Below are 17,902 nucleotides of genomic sequence, written 5' to 3' on the forward strand. Positions count from 1 at the left end.
GCCCCCCCCCCTACCTTCAGCACCACGCCCCCCCCCTACCTTCAGCACCACGTCCCCCCCCCTACCTTCAGCACCACGCCCCCCCCCTACCTTCAGCACCACGCCCCCCCCCCCTACCTTCAGCACCACGCCCCCCCCCCTACCTTCAGCACCACGCCCCCCCCCTACCTTCAGCACCACGCCCCCCCCCTACCTTCAGCACCACGCCCCCCCCCCCCTACCTTCAGCACCACGCCCCCCCCCCCCCTACCTTCAGCACCACGCCCCCCCCCCCCTACCTTCAGCACCACGCCCCCCCCCTACCTTCAGCACCACGCCCCCCCCCCCTACCTTCAGCACCACGCCCCCCCCCCTACCTTCAGCACCACGTCCCCCCCCTACCTTCAGCACCACGCCCCCCCCCTACCTTCAGCACCACGTCCCCCCCCCTACCTTCAGCACCACGCCCCCCCCCTACCTTCAGCACCACGCCCCCCCCCTACCTTCAGCACCACGCCCCCCCCCCTACCTTCAGCACCACGCCCCCCCCCTACCTTCAGCACCACGCCCCCCCCCCTACCTTCAGCACCACGCCCCCCCCTACCTTCAGCACCACGCCCCCCCCCTACCTTCAGCACCACGCCCCCCCCCTACCTTCAGCACCACGCCCCCCCCCTACCTTCAGCACCACGTCCCCCCCCCCTACCTTCAGCACCACGCCCCCCCCCTACCTTCAGCACCACGCCCCCCCCCCTACCTTCAGCACCACGCCCCCCCCCTACCTTCAGCACCATGCCCCCCCCTACCTTCAGCACCACGCCCCCCCCCTACCTTCAGCACCACGCCCCCCCCCTACCTTCAGCACCACGCCCCCCCCTACCTTCAGCACCACGCCCCCCCCCTACCTTCAGCACCACGCCCCCCCCTACCTTCAGCACCACGTCCCCCCCCCCTACCTTCAGCACCACGCCCCCCCCCCCTACCTTCAGCACCACGCACCCCCCCTACCTTCAGCACCACGCCCCCCCCCTACCTTCAGCACCACGCCCCCCCCCTACCTTCAGCACCACGCCCCCCCCCCCTACCTTCAGCACCACGCCCCCCCCCCCTACCTTCAGCACCACGCCCCCCCCCTACCTTCAGCACCACGCCCCCCCCCCTACCTTCAGCACCACGCCCCCCCCCCCTACCTTCAGCACCACGCCCCCCCCCCTACCTTCAGCACCACGCCCCCCCCCTACCTTCAGCACCACCCCCCCCCCCTACCTTCAGCACCACGCCCCCCCCCTACCTTCAGCACCACGCCCCCCCCCTACCTTCAGCACCACGCCCCCCCCCTACCTTCAGCACCACGTCCCCCCCCCTACCTTCAGCACCACGTCCCCCCCCCCTACCTTCAGCACCACGCCCCCCCCCCCTACCTTCAGCACCACGCCCCCCCCCTACCTTCAGCACCACGCCCCCCCCCTACCTTCAGCACCACGCCCCCCCCCTACCTTCAGCACCACGCCCCCCCCCTACCTTCAGCACCACGCCCCCCCCCCTACCTTCAGCACCACGCCCCCCCCCTACCTTCAGCACCACGCCCCCCCCCTACCTTCAGCACCACGCCCCCCCCCTACCTTCAGCACCACGCCCCCCCCCCTACCTTCAGCACCACGCCCCCCCCCCTACCTTCAGCACCACGTCCCCCCCCCCTACCTTCAGCACCACGTCCCCCCCCTACCTTCAGCACCACGCCCCCCCCCCTACCTTCAGCACCACGCCCCCCCCCCCCTACCTTCAGCACCACGTCCCCCCCCCCTACCTTCAGCACCACGCCCCCCCCCCCTACCTTCAGCACCACGCCCCCCCCCTACCTTCAGCACCACGCCCCCCCCCTACCTTCAGCACCACGCCCCCCCCCCTACCTTCAGCACCACGCCCCCCCCCCTACCTTCAGCACCACGCCCCCCCCCCTACCTTCAGCACCACGCCCCCCCCCTACCTTCAGCACCACGCCCCCCCCCCTACCTTCAGCACCACGCCCCCCCCCTACCTTCAGCACCACGTCCCCCCCCTACCTTCAGCACCACGCCCCCCCCTACCTTCAGCACCACGCCCCCCCCTACCTTCAGCACCACGCCCCCCCCTACCTTCAGCACCACGCCCCCCCTACCTTCAGCACCACGCCCCCCCCCTACCTTCAGCACCACGCCCCCCCCCCTACCTTCAGCACCACGCCCCCCCCCCTACCTTCAGCACCACGCCCCCCCCTACCTTCAGCACCACGCCCCCCCCCTACCTTCAGCACCACGCCCCCCCCCCTACCTTCAGCACCACGCCCCCCCCCCTACCTTCAGCACCACGCCCCCCCCTACCTTCAGCACCACGCCCCCCCCCTACCTTCAGCACCACGCCCCCCCCCTACCTTCAGCACCACGCCCCCCCCCTACCTTCAGCACCACGCCCCCCCCTACCTTCAGCACCACGTCCCCCCCCCCTACCTTCAGCACCACGCCCCCCCCCCCTACCTTCAGCACCACGCACCCCCCCTACCTTCAGCACCACGCCCCCCCCCTACCTTCAGCACCACGCCCCCCCCCCCTACCTTCAGCACCACGCCCCCCCCCCCTACCTTCAGCACCACGCCCCCCCCCCTACCTTCAGCACCACGCCCCCCCCCTACCTTCAGCACCACGCCCCCCCCCTACCTTCAGCACCACGCCCCCCCCCCCCTACCTTCAGCACCACGCCCCCCCCCTACCTTCAGCACCACGTCCCCCCCCCCTACCTTCAGCACCACGCCCCCCCCCCCTACCTTCAGCACCACGCCCCCCCCCTACCTTCAGCACCACGCCCCCCCCCTACCTTCAGCACCACGCCCCCCCCCCCTACCTTCAGCACCACGCCCCCCCCCTACCTTCAGCACCACGCCCCCCCCCCTACCTTCAGCACCACGCCCCCCCCCTACCTTCAGCACCACGTCCCCCCCCTACCTTCAGCACCACACCCCCCCCTACCTTCAGCACCACGCCCCCCCCTACCTTCAGCACCACGCCCCCCCTACCTTCAGCACCACGCCCCCCCTACCTTCAGCACCACACCCCCCCCCCTACCTTCAGCACCACGCCCCCCCCCTACCTTCAGCACCACGTCCCCCTCCTGGATGTTTCCGTCCCGGGCCGCCAGGCTCTCAGGGGAGATGTCCTTCACGAAGATGTGGCTGGCCAAGCGCAGGCCATATTCTGCTTACAGATTGAACGACAGCAACAAAGAGGATGTTAGCACAGGAGTCCCAGTGACCACCCCTGCTCACACACACACCGCAGCTCTCACAAGACAAACCCGGAAACAGTAAGGAACCTCCACCAGTCCAGAGGACAGTTCTGGACATAGGAGCCTCCGTCCCGACTTTGTGATGCTCACCTTCATTTTTGCGTGATTTGACGAGGGTGACCTTGGCGGGCCGCGGGGGGAGGTTGATGGAGCGATGGTCTGAGCGTGGGGAGAGGCTCCTGTCTCGGGAGCCGCTGCGTTCGCGCTCCCTATCGCGGTCCCGTCGCCCGGTGCTGCGCCCGCTGCGGCGACCTGTGGCGCCGCCGTATGCGCTGGGGCCGCTCCGGGCGCTCCGCGTCTCGTAGATCTCCTCGTCGTAGCTGTCCTCCTCCTCGTCGTGCTCAGACATGGTCTCTCTCTCGCCCAGGCGACTCATGGGGACGTGGACCTTCCGCTTCCGTCTGATGGTCTGGCCCGGGGAGAGAGAGCGTCAGCAGCCGCTCATAGATTTATATATTTTTCTCTCTTTTATATATTTTTCTCTCTTTTTAGTGTTTTTTACTGTAATTATGTTGAAGGAGGACATTGCGCTATAAGAATTTCATTGTACGGACTAACTTTGTTAAACCGTACACATGAAAATAAATATCTTGACTCACTAACATCCCCACTCTGGGTGTGTGTGCTACTACAGAGAGCAGCCTGACTAGGGGGCTCAGCCCAGTTATGGTGGCACAGATATTCAGAAATCACCACTGGCTTTTTAGCCTGGATTGTTACCCTAGTCTTTCTGTGAAAGTCTCGAGGCTTTGCCCGATCTCATTAAACTCAAAACGTCTCTGAGGTTTCACACTCTTACCATCGCAGTGTCGCTGTCTTCCCCACACAATATCTCATCATCACCAAGTTTAAACGAAATTCAACTGCATTGCATTAGCCATGCGCCGTTTCAAAACGGATACTCACGATTTTCGCATTCTTCCCACTTTTCCGAAGCTGTTGGACCGCGTATGCATGCTCCACATTGTCCATGGAGACAGCATTGACCATCACAACTCTGTCATTTTCCCTGCGGAGCAGAGATAGCTCTTGAGCACATAGACACGCTGGAGCCTCCTAGGATGAAACATGCTAATCGAATACTGATAACCGGTAATCGAATACTGATAACCGGTAATCCGATAGCGTTCGTGAAAAAAAAATGAGGTAATGGGTCTTACTGCAGAAGGCCTTCTGCAGGGCCTCCCTTCAGGACATCTGAGATAACGATGGAGGTCTCGCCGCTCTGAAAATGAGGGTTATCCCGTCCCCCTGAGATGGCTATCCCAAAGCCAAACCCTGGTGCCTGCACAAACACAAACAGGAATATTAGAGGAACAGAAATGGGCCGACTAGGCGGCGCAGGATTCTTCACAGAAGAGGAGGGTTGAAACGGGGAAAATGTATTTCTCTTGTGCGTGGGACAAAGACCCACTGGGACGAGTCCACGACTGGGACCCAGCCTGAGGGGGATGTAGAGGAGAGAGAGATTTCCTCCACACCTCTCCTCAGGAACCACACGTTGTGCAGCTAGGAGCCTGACTGGTTGAGAGAACATGTGGAAAGCGAGATGGAGAGATTGTGGGATGGGGTGGGGGAAGGACAAAGATAGCGAGACAAGGGCAGACTAGAGATACAGGGAGGAGGGGCCTGGATAGAGGAGGTAAAGGGACCAAGGTAGAGAAGAGAGGAGAGCGAGAGACACCTACCCTGTGCAGAGTCACTGTGTGCTGTTCCCATATGACAGTCTCCTCCATTGCTGCGCTCTGTGGAAAACAACAAGAGGGAAACAGTGTGATTCTTATCAGCCCTAATTAAGAGTCCTCAGCCTCGGCTTAGATGCTACCAGTTCTGGAGCCGAACGCTCCCAGCCTTGTCTTAAAATAATAACAAGGCATTGAGGGGAAAAAACACACGCTAGAACTCCATGTGCGCCCATTTGATCTGAATGATGGTTTTTTCTTTCAGGCAGGATTGGGAAATGTCTCTGAACCGCTAATAGTCTTCATCATTATGTGTTTTTTCTTTCACCAAGGCACAAAGGACTGTCACCTGACAGGATACCGCAGAGGCCCTCTCTGAGACAGGAGAGAGCGTGGAGCCTATGGATGGCTCTCTGAGACAGGAGAGAGCGTGGAGCCTATGGATGGTCAGCTATCTGAGGTGGTGCTTTATTTACTTGCATGACTTCTGCATTGCAGCAGAAGGCAGGCAGGCGAGACGGCCAACAATGACAATCATTGAACTGGACCTGAGTTATGACAGGGTGTTCATGCTACTGCGACTAGTTACAACCAGAAACTGAATGAGAATACAGTGTCAGTCATGGCCATGCTGGGGGTAGCACCCGGCAGATCGAGCAGCCGTTTGTGCTTTTACAATATTCGCTTGGTGCCCAAGGCTATAAATAAGCACGGATCTTACACTTGGCTTTAGGTCCAGTTCACTCTGGGTGAACGACGTCAACACAGCCATGAGACACCGTCACTGCCAGTCAAGCGGACCACACACACACACACACACACACCCTCCACACACACACACTCCACACACACACTTCCAAAGAGACGGGAGTGTGTGGGACTTAAGCGGCGGCGACATGAATTAGCGAGGTTAGAGTGGGCGGTCACAGTTCTCTGCTTTTAACACCCACACACTTCTGCTACTCTCTGAACGTATTACAGACTAGTCAGCATGTGCTTTAACAGTCTACAGAGGACAATGGTCGTGGTGGTAAAATAAAAAGTATGTTATATTTAACACGGCAGAGGTGGCTGGAGGAAGTCAGCGGTTGTCATGAAACGAGACTCTGCACATTAACAGTCAATAACTTCCACAGTAAACTGGAGGCCAGGGTGAGAAGGGACACAGGTCAAACCCTTCTACTGTCAGCTAAGCACTAGGAGTGGGGAAAAAATCGATTCATATTCGAATCGCGATTCAGTCTTCTAGCGATTCACAAATGTAAAACATTTAAAAATTATTTTTAAATGTTAAATATGTATATATATATATTTGTTTGTTTTTATTTTTAATCTTGTATTTTTTTAATTTATTTTTTATCTTGGAAAAATCATGAATGAAATTTTAATCGAATCGTGACCCCAAGAATCGATTCGAATCGTGAGGTACCAAAAGACCCCCCCCTAACAAGCACCGTCCTCTGTCACCTCTCCCAGTCACCTCAGCTTCTGACAAAGCACCGCCACAATTTACACCAGGGGTGATGACAGTATCGTGTTTGTACAGCACGCGGGTTATCAGCTGGATGAAAAGGTCTCGGTAGGCTTCAGTACTGGAATGGTTTTAGCTAGCCTGCTTGACTAGGAGACTCAACATCCCAGCTGTGAACAGGGGGGCTGCCCAACATCTCCCACTGCAGTTTCTGCAGCCTTCTGCCCAGACGCAGGGCCAGCGAGGCAGAAAACACACTGGCTAAAATGAGCTCATGTTGAGCCCCATTAAAACATAACGAAGCATGAGAGGGATGAATCTTTCATTAAAAGCAGCTTCAGCTCCAATCAGGCCTAAGGAGAGGGGGGGGGGGGGGGGGGGGAGCTAGCCTTCGGGCTGACTGGACCTCGAAAAACAGCTCTGCCAACTTCAAACCCTCATCCCGGCTCCCATGGCAACTAAGTGCTGCAGTGAGAATACAGTACTTATCTCTTTAGAGGAGAGCTGTGCCTCAGCCAGACACGGTCACAAGACATCTGTGACAGGCTGGACCACGATCCAACCACCGCTGCAAAACACACCAACACATTGAGGATCGCTGCAAATTGAAGGACGCAATTTTTCCTGGGGATGGACCAAGCTGTCAGCCAAAGTGTCCGTGCTGCTGTCTGAGCAGGACATCCACAGGAGGCCTCCACCAGGGCCCACACTATGTCCTCAGCTCTACTGCAGTGAGGAGGGCTCCACCAGGGCCCACACTATGTCCTCAGCTCTACTGCAGTGAGGAGCCCTCCACCAGGGCCCACACTATGTCCTCAGCTCTACTGCAGTGAGGAGGGCTCCACCAGGGCCCACACTATGTCCTCAGCTCTACTGCAGTGAGGAGGGCTCCACCAGGGCCCACACTATGTCCTCAGCTCTACTACAGTGAGGAGGGCTCCACCAGGGCCAACACTATGTCCTCAGCTCTACTACAGTGAGGAGGGCTCCACCAGGGCCCACACTATGTCCTCAGCTCTACTACAGTGAGGAGGGCTCCACCAGGGCCCACACTATGTCCTCAGCTCTACTACAGTGAGGAGGGCTCCACCAGGGCCAACACTATGTCCTCAGCTCTACTACAGTGAGGAGGGCTCCACCAGGGCCCACACTATGTCCTCAGCTCTACTACAGTGAGGAGGGCTCCACCAGGGCCCACACTATGTCCTCAGCTCTACTACAGTGAGGAGGCCTCCACCAGGGCCAACACTATGTCCTCAGCTCTACTACAGTGAGGAGGGCTCCACACTATGTCCTCAGCTCTACTACAGTGAGGAGGCCTCCACCAGGGCCCACACTATGTCCTCAGCTCTACTGCAGTGAGGAGGCCTCCACCAGGGCCCACACTATGTCCTCAGCTCTACTGCAGTGAGGAGGGCTCCACCAGGGCCCACACTATGTCCTCAGCTCTACTACAGTCAGGAGCCTCTAAAGCAGCAGGGGGGTGACACAAAAGGAGGGCAAACAAAAGTTTGAAAAAGGGAACTCCCTCCGGTCTTCTGCAGCGGATGCACCGCACCAGGGACGTCTGAATAAGCAGATGTCTGAAACACAGAGCTCGAGTCCTGCTGGTGAAGTTTGCTCCTCGGGGAGCAGGATTTATACCCGTCTCTAGTGGCTGATCAGCGCAGTAAAAACGCTGATGCAATGTACTCTGCACCATTTTGTCTGAATTTATGGTTGGGGGAGAGGTGAAGGGGATTACAGCTAAACTGAACAGCTAAGGTACTTGATTCCAGTTGACACTAAATCTTGAATAGGCCTAGTTTCTTCTCTTGACCATATTAAGTACTTTAAAACACATTTATGCCCCAACGGCACGGTACAAAACATTACGACGTAACCTGAACGAGAGTGATCCCTCCTTCTCCTGCAGAGCATGTTGCCCTGGTAACAGTGAAGGAATGTAGTGTTGTGGTGAAGTATGCAGAAGGCCCTCCTCTTTAACCATGTCTGCATTCATTCACAGCAGTTTGCATAGTGAAAATGACATTTGACTGCATAACCCGCCAACAACATAAACACATCGCTGCTTAGCCAGCGTAAACAGAAAATCTCTAAAGAAACTAGGATACTTGTTAGTTTTCTCATGTTACTTTGAAGATAAAAAAGAGAAATGCTAAATGACTACAAGCTAATTAGACCAATCTCTATGAAGACTAACCCCCTATTAAGGATTAAACACAGGGAGTGAAGACAAACGTGTTGGCCATCAGTATTGTGCCTGGAGGGTTAGTGCAGTGCTCTTGTGCATAGTTTGCATTTGGTGTCAGTATCCAGTAATCAATGAGTTTGTGGCCCTTTTTCATGTACCCTTTGTGGTCACTCACAGACTGTGCCAACACGAGGCAGGCTGTATCCAGGGCTGGTAGCAGACTCTGTGGAGGCAGGCCATGCTAGCTGTCTCTGTGGAGGCAGGCCATGCTAGCTGTCTCTGTGGAGGCAGGCCATGGTAGCTGTCTCTGTGGAGGCAGGCCATGGTAGCTGTCTCTGTGGAGGCAGGCCATGGTAGCTGTCTCTGTGGAGGCAGGCCATGGTAGCTGTCTCTGTGGAGGCAGGCCATGCTAGCTGTCTCTGTGGAGGCAGGCCATGGTAGCTGTCTGTGGAGGCAGGCCATGGTAGCTGTCTGTGGAGGCAGGCCATGGTAGCTGTCTGTGGAGGCAGGCCATGGTAGCTGTCTCTGTGGAGGCAGGCCATGGTAGCTGTCTCTGTGGAGGCAGGCCATGGTAGCTGTCTCTGTGGAGGCAGGCCATGGTAGCTGTCTCTGTGGAGGCAGGCCATGGTAGCTGTCTCTGTGGAGGCAGGCCATGGTAGCTGTCTCTGTGGAGGCAGGCCATGGTAGCTGTCTCTGTGGAGGCAGGCCATGCTAGCTGTCTCTGTGGAGGCAGGCCATGGTAGCTGTCTCTGTGGAGGCAGGCCATGGTAGCTGTCTCTGTGGAGGCAGGCCATGGTAGCTGTCTCTGTGGAGGCAGGCCATGGTAGCTGTCTCTGTGGAGGCAGGCCATGGTAGCTGTCTCTGTGGAGGCAGGCCATGGTAGCTGTCTCTGTGGAGGCAGGCCATGGTAGCTGTCGCGAATTCACGCTTGTTCCATTAAGAATCGTATGAGAGCAATTCTGATGATGACTCAATAATGCCCAACAGGGAAGTGAGTCCTCCCAGGCTGGTCTAACGAGATGTTTGATACGGTGTCATTTAACGACTAGCCTAATTCCTCCCTAACCCTCCCTAACAGTAAGAACAAGTCTTTTCCCTTTATCAAATCAACCAATCAGCGTCATCGAGTTACATGAAAGTCAAGAAGCTTCTTGCCAATCCATGCTTAGTCAGTCACTGTTCTGTGCCAGATTTTACAGGGGAGGTAACCCTCTGCTACTGAAAAGGTCACATGACTCAGTCGAGGACTGATGAGGCCAGAGAGCTGAGAGTCTTGTTAGACCAGCCTGGAAAGGATATCATCGTGATGAGGCATCAGATTCTCAACCACAGCCTCGTCCAGCTCATAGCCTAACCCTACAACACTGGAGGGGAAAGCACTGTGGGTTTATATAACCAAGTTACGCCATCCACTCCTCATTAAAACAGGGCTTGTAACTAATAAAGCCTATTATTTCCACCAGGAGTAGGAGCAGAAGCCCTTGCAGAACTGAGGCACTGCGACAGGGGTGTTTAATTCTCTGATTAGCAGATTGTGTGCTGTGGTGTGGTTGAGGCAGAATCGTATTCAATTTTGACCGCCATGGGAAAGAGGCTAAAAATAACGCTAATTAGTTCTGCTGTTGTGATGCTGCAAAAGCTGGATTAATGGGAAACTTGTGAACAGAGGCCTGGAACTAACACCCTTTGGGTTGCACTCTCAGATTCTAGTAACAAAGGACGTGAATGTGATCGAATACATTTACATTTAGTTATTTAGCAGACGCTCTTATCCAGAGTGACTTACAGTAAGTACAGGGACATTCCCCAGAGGCAAGTAGGGTGAAGTGCCTTGCCCAAGGACACAACGTAATTTGGCACGGTCGGGAATCGAACCAGCGACCTTCTGATTACTAGCCAGATTCTCTTACCGCTCAGCCATCTGACCCCCACGAATACTAGGAGACGAGGCCAACACATCCTGCTCTGTTAACCTCCCTGTGGACCTCTGTGGATTCATTAGTGACCTCTGCAGTGGGAAGGGACATGGAAGTCATCTCCACAAATTCCTGCAGTAGGACGGAAAGTGTCTTTTTCAATCTGTCACTTTTCACAGCTACAAACAAAAGCCAGTCTGTACTTTTGGCCGGAACAGGGAAGAGATGAACGTCTCTGGTGAAAGGCTTTGTGTTATTGCCAGAGGAATGAGACAATCCAGACTTGTTATTGTGACTGCACAGGTTACAAGTACACTATCACGCACAAGAAAACAAGATCATCTTCAGATCACTGTCAACACATTGGGGTCAATACAATGACAAAGACCAGAGAACGCCAAAACGCAATATAAATTGTTTAGCCAAAAACAAATGTACTTGGAGAACATTGTGTAAGTTGTACTGCGGCCAAAGGCAGAAAACAACAGAAGTATCGCTCTCCAACTTGGGTCCTGGCAGCAGAGCGGAAAACAAGCGGAATGAGATGATTGATCACTTCAGAGATAGAAAACGATGCGTCGGAGAGTGCTGACAACTGCTAAAACTGTCCTGCCTCAGAAAACGTATTCTAATGCTGATGGTCTGTAGTATCACCAGAGAAGGGGGGCCCCTGAGAGCTAGGACACTTTCTGCACAAACTGTTGGCGGACTGCAGATCACTCCTACACACACACACACACACACACACACACGTATTGAGATGCCACAGTTTCACATTCACAGTGAAATAAAATGCAACTGCAGACGATAACAGAAACCTCAACATGCACCAACATGCATGATGCACCACATGAATGAACCTGAACCCATGCTGCTACAGCAAAACGATTTAGAGGCTAAACAGTGAAGTAGTAAGCACTTACAGCCATCCATCCTGTTCATCAGAGGACACAAAAAACTCCTCCAGCTACTTCTCAGTAAATCCGGCAGGAGATTCCTACCCATGAGCAGCCTCGGAATATGGCTGTGCCCGATCAGATCCAAAAGGAAGAAGCCCTTTCCCTGCCTTCTCCTCACCTGGCTCTGAAACCGCTGGACTTAGTAGCACAGGTGACAGGGGTTATGAAACACTCACTGCAATCTAAGAGAAGCCAATTCACAGCTACGGCTCAATTGACTGTATGGCCCCACATGGTCTGTGCTTTATCAAAACAGACCCCCTCCCCTTTCTCTCTCTCTCTCTCTCTCTCTCTCTCTCTGTTGCTCTCTCTCTCTCTCTGTTGCTCTCTCTCTCTCTCTGTTGCTCTCTCTCTCTCTCGACACGCTCACGGGATCGAAGCAAATCCCCCTCGTTTGGCAGCGATCTGTATGGGATCTGCAGTTCCGCTACAGCATGGGACGGCTCTGTACCAGCGAGCATCCATCCGCAGTGTAAACTGCTGTATCGGATTTAACCCTCGCAGCGCCACAGGGAATCAGAGCTAGGCTAAAGCTAGTCCGATTCTGCTGGTTACATGCTGCCCCTCCACACGTGGGCTAACTATTAGATTATGCCCCCGAGGCTAGGCTAACCGCTTGGGAGGTGTTCAAGACGGTTCACTTCCATTTAAACAGACAACAACCACAAGGAGATGCATTCCAGGAGGGCACTCAAAAGCATGCCGTTTTAGATGTTCCCTTTGTCAAGTGGGAACAGAAAGATGAATACTGGGGAGTGAAACTGCAAACTTTTACAATCCAACCAAATATACAGCATACAATAGCGCTAGGCTAATTGAATAAGTGTCAGGTAATAAAAAGGCATTCGTCTAGACTCTAAAGTATGCAGAGAGCACCAACAATCTATGAAAACGAGTGCAGGGGTACAATGAAGCACATATCTGTATCTGTGCCACAGCACGTTTTGTGCTCAGCACAGAGCATTAAGCTCTGGGGGGTCAGATGGCTGAGCGGTGAGGGAATCGGGCTACCAATCAGAAGGTTGCCGGTTCGATTCCCGGCCGTGCAGAATGATGTTGTGTCCTAGGGCAAGGCACTTCACCTTACTTGCCTCGGGGGAATGTCCGTGTACTTACTGTAAGTCGCTATGGATAAGAGCGTCTGCTAAATGACTAAATGTTAAGCAGAGCGGGCCCGGTGTTCTGAACAGAGGAGAGCAGTGCCGTTCCATCCATCTCTGCTGTGGCTCACGGCCACCGGGTCTGTCACGCAGGGGTTCATCAGCGCAGAGCATGAGAGTGGTGACAGATTCCAGACATTCCTGCCTCTCTCCACCACCGTTGGCTTCCAAGACAAAAATGAATCATTTCCCAATTGGCTACACATGGAGCCTACAGCGTTTGCGTCCTTAATAAGTGGTATTACTGTGATTTTTCCCCCCGATGCAGGCTCAATACCTTTTTGAAATATTATGCATTTTTGTCAACGACATTGCCCATAAAACACACAAAACAGCATGACTAAATTCTCTCATAACAATCTCAAAACACAGATGCATTTACATTTAGTCATTTAGCAGACGCTCTTATCCAGAGCGACTTACAGTAAGTACAGGGACATTCCCCCCAAGGCAAGTAGGGTGAAGTGCCTTGCCCAAGGACACAATGTCATTTTGCACAGCCGGGAATCGAACTGGCAACCTTCAGATTACTAGCCCGATTTCCTAACCGCTCAGCCACATGACTCCCGATGCAAAAAGATGCAAAAAGATTGGGTTGGGGGTTGCATGCATGCTCCGGCTCGGCAGTTATTCTATATCATAGTCTATAAATAGCCCAAGGTTGCTGACGCCTCAGTATTATAAAGAGTCCTATACATAATGATTTGGTATCAAGTTCCAGTGGTGTAGAAGAAGACAGAACCATCATGGCTGAACCTGCAGCTTATTTCTCCCAAAACTTCCCACTGTGACGCTAGCATTACGCTAGCATTACGCTAGCATTACGCTAGCATGACGCTAGCACGGGGGGCTGTTTGTGTCCTCTGGCAAGCGTCAGAGGGTGGAGGGAACTGTGATGCAGGGCCCAGAGCCTTGCTTATCATGTACCAGGTTAACAGATGCTGAGCTATCAAACCCTAGAACAAAGGCAGATAGAATGAGAACCCTTACTGAATCTTAAACTTCAAACTCTGATTCTACAAACGCCACAATCCAACTGGTAGACCTATGTGAAAACTGACATACCGCAATGCCATAATAGTATGATATTTGTGAGCACAGCAACACTCAAACTCTATAATACTGTACCTTCAAAGGTCACTGGCTTATTTTCAATGCATTCCATCTATTGATCCACTAAAGGGACCAAATTGCCTGGAGCCATGTTTGTTTCGGAGCTTGCTACGTTTCTAGCTGAAGTTATGATTACCAGAGAATGGGAGACTGTCTGGGAGGCACTTGTGCCAGGAAATCAGCTCCAGAACTCAGTCAGCCCAATGCTGGCTATCAGTGATCCACACAAAACACACACAGGGCAGGAATGTGCTGATAAGCAGCAATGAGCCCTGCCATCTATCCTTTACACTGATTGAAGTGAAGACAAAGCACCAATGAGAAACTGTGATAAGAGGCATGTCTGCAGCATTACAAAGGGGGTCGTAGTAAAACTGGGATTGATAGTAGTTGTAGCATCCACAGAGAGTCCTTTGCATGTGATAGTTCTGTGCCACTTAAAAAATAAGGGAAATATTTATGGTGATGCTTGATTTACAGTATTGAGGGCTATGGTTCCTTTTTTCCCTACAGAGTAGACTTCTGTAAGAGGGGGATAGACCCACAACTATATAGGAATTCAAAATCAAGCAAACAAATGCTTTATCAGTCGACAGAACTCTTCCATCCGTCAGGTTGTAAATAACCACAGTACATGCAGTAAAACATGAAAGTGTGCTAAGCCAAGGCTGAATATTGGCAGTGTTCCAGGTGACATCATGTTGGAAATACTACATCGGGCACCACAAAATATGAGACTCATTAACTTGGAATCAGTGAAACCTCTGACTACCTTGGGCCTTTAAAAGGTCTGAACTTCAACTCTGATTAGTAAGAGTGTTAAAAACTGCTTTTAACAGACTATGGTATACACTCAATATGAATGAGAAGACAACCTTGTCATAAAATATTTAATTCACTATTTAACGACAAATCCCCTTCATGCTATCTAAAACTCCCAATATGTTTTTTTCTCCAATAATATTTTATTTAATCAACTTGCCAGAAAGTGTCTGGTTAACTCAAATAATTTAAAGCTGGTTAATTAGCAGCAATGTTTAGCTTCAAAATGTGAATTAAAGAAACTTAACTGCAAACAAATCTATTCTCAAGGACAATTATTATCTGAGAAAAAGGGTTCAGTTATCCTAGCTGTAGTTATGTTTTTGAAGAACAGCTTGTCAACCAACACCGTTCTGATTAGTAAATTATGTAAGTGATGTGATTGTCTATATTGTTGCTGATAAAAGGAAGTTATAAAGACAGGTAGAGTGACTGGAATAAATAAATAACACGCACGCACACACACACCTAAACCAATTGCACCTGAAACAAAACCATTACAAATACCAAAACAGTAAAGGCATGTGTTGCATTAAACACAACAGAAACTGCCTACTGTATACGGTGCAACGCCCCGATGTACAGGTGTCTCCTATGGCCAGCTAGTAACGGTACAAGTATCTATTTGTAGCTAGCTAGCGAAACTATCACCCCGCCTCATAGGAATGACCTTCCATACCCTGAATGAAACGGAAACATTCATAGTTTGCTAATAGGGATAGCAAGAGGCTGTTGTTAATACAATTCTAGACGACACGGTGGCTTAATATATTGGAATTATTTATTGCCATAGAAACTAGCTAAGATTAAACATACCTTAGTCAGAGGAACCCTGCCTGGCCGACATTTTGTTCCTACTCCCGGTTAGGCAAGTTTAGCATTGCTCTGCACAGTCAGCTAGTAGTAACAACACAGCTGCTACAGTATAACATTCTGAACCAACTCGCCACGGTGTCAGCGCGCGACACCGCTTTCTCATACCTTTCGAATGAAACGGAAACACACTTCAAAATAGATGTCTAAATAGCTAACTGTCTATATGGGTAGGGATGGCTAGCTGTTAGCTACTTGCATCTTCCAAAAGAACTGCCTTGCTAATTAGCAGCTAGCAAGCTTGCTAACACAATCATTTTGCGAACGCACCCGCTGCGGAACCCGTTGACAAGAAGCAAAATATGATCATATATTCAGAAGTTCCTTCACCTTTCACAAAGCACTGGTCCTTGAAATGTATGAATGAAAGCCTTATAGAAAAGGAATGCATAGACCGTCCTCGTGGCTCCAAAGCAGCCGCACTGCAACGGCAGGCACTGGATGCCTTCCCCCCTCTGATAGTCCAATTCGATTTCCTCCACAACACCGCGGTGACAGTGACAGGTTGGTCTGGGATAGACCATTGCATTTTTTCAGGGGTGGAAGGACTTTAAAAGCCACAGCATCATCAAGCGCCATTGCACTGCCTGAGCGTCGATGATGCTACAAGGTCGAGGGCCACAAGAACACAATAATTACACTGGGCATTGGGGTCCGGCTGATATCCAAATGTATATTTCGTTAATCGCGCCTTCATATTTAGTATCCCAAAGCCTATTAATTTACAGCAATATGACCATAACAATCTTATTTTCTACACATGATTCTAAGCAAATTAATAATTAGATTAATTTGAATTGGATTTGTTATTTAAATGTTAGTGTCTGCAGACAAACTGCTCCATCGATCTCTACATGGATCTAACAAACACAACGTCAAAAACTGGTGGATTTCTCTGATTAGGGCTATCGAAAAGTTGGATGAGTTAACTTTTAATTGAGTTGGATGAGTTGGATGTGTTGAGATATACATGTTATGAAAAAGAACTGTCAAAATAGTTCCTGATAAGAATACACAAGACAACCTGAACCTTTAAAAGTTATAAAGATAACAAAAAAGGCCTTAACTACCCAATCGTATATATGTAAAGACATTAAATCAATATTTCATATTTTACAATTAATTGTATGTATGTGCACAATACACCTAACTATATTCAGATCTAACAAGGCCTGTGAAAACATGTCAGAAATGTGGATCTCTGGTGGCAATGAGTGGTCTCTTCCCAAACATAACTTTGTGTCTCCTCAAATCAGTCATGACAACAGAACGATCCCAAATCACTATGGGAATTATAGTCGCAGCAAAAGGAGCTTTGAAGTGATGAGCATTAAAAACTGAGTATCTCTCTCCGGCACAATACTGCAGTCATTATGTATGTCTTTTCACAAGGGGTTGTGCAGCATTGCCAGGAGCTAACCTAGAGCACATGTGCTTTTGCACGAAAACCAACCAACAGAATTTCTAATGATTTTCTGATAGCTCGAATATTCAGCCTACTATGGAAAATGTGTGGCTACTACTCTATGCATATCCAAATCATGTGAGATCATGTAAAAACTGTTTAAAACAAAGTTGTTGTTGTAGTAAACCGAACGTGTAACTTGTGTGATTTATTCATGACAGTAAATAGTCTACACAACACCGCTACAGTTCTTGTCTGTGCATGATTTAGTGGAGAGATTCTGCTTCAATAATTAAGATTGTCCCATGTTGTGTCAGGCTAATTTTTGGGGGCTTATCTGCAAAGCATAAGACTGCTGTGCACATTAAGCATGTACTGTATGTGACAAGGTGTGTGGGAGAGTCAATTAACCATTTGTTGTACTTTTTTGAATCTCAAATGTATTAGTGCTGCAAAAGTCCTGTTCACTTAGTGCTGAATGAATATGTATGCTATCAACAGCACATTTAACTACATAACTGCCTCAACACATTTCTTAAAATAAAAACTGGAGCTATGCATACCCACATATGTGAGACTGTGAGACTTACATTACATTTACATTTAGCAGACGCTCTTATCCAGAGTGACTTACAGTAAGTACAGGGACATTCCCCAGAGGCAAGTAGGGTGAAGTGCCTTGCCCAAGGACACAACGTCATTTTGCACGGCCGGGAATCGAACCGGCAACCTTCTGATTAGTAGCCCAATCCCCTAACCGCTCAGCCATCTGACTCCAGAGTTGGATGAAATGTTTACAGAGATGAATCCTACCGTACAGACTGAGCTTGTTAACAAATGGCTGTCTGTCACTCTAACCCTATGAGAGGGAATATACAGTATGTCCCTGATATCTGTCTTGGTGTGGAGAAGCTATAGACAACAGACAGGCATACACAATCTATTACACTGTGCAGTCACACTACTGGGCAGTGCTGCAACTTCAGCAGAAAATTGCAGTTCATCCCTAA

General features: G+C 51.4%; 1 protein-coding gene across 1 annotated transcript in view; it reads right to left on the reverse strand.

Annotated features, from left to right (window-relative positions):
• tjp1b (tight junction protein 1b) overlaps positions 1–15,954 on the reverse strand; it is a 33,778-nt gene extending 17,824 nt beyond the window's left edge. Inside the window, exons 1-6 of the mRNA XM_067235043.1 lie at positions 15,818–15,954; positions 4,986–5,042; positions 4,458–4,582; positions 4,204–4,306; positions 3,388–3,706; positions 3,103–3,209 (exon numbers count right to left, since the gene is read on the reverse strand). Of these exons, the coding sequence (XP_067091144.1) occupies positions 3,103–3,209; positions 3,388–3,706; positions 4,204–4,306; positions 4,458–4,582; positions 4,986–5,033 (702 nt within the window). The 5' untranslated portion in view covers positions 5,034–5,042; positions 15,818–15,954. The remainder of the gene's footprint in view (positions 1–3,102; positions 3,210–3,387; positions 3,707–4,203; positions 4,307–4,457; positions 4,583–4,985; positions 5,043–15,817) is intronic.
• Between the last annotated feature and the right edge of the window lie 1,948 nt (positions 15,955–17,902).

This window comes from Osmerus mordax, chromosome 4 (genome assembly GCF_038355195.1).
Source record: "Osmerus mordax isolate fOsmMor3 chromosome 4, fOsmMor3.pri, whole genome shotgun sequence".
Classification (NCBI taxonomy): Eukaryota; Metazoa; Chordata; class Actinopteri; order Osmeriformes; family Osmeridae; genus Osmerus; species Osmerus mordax.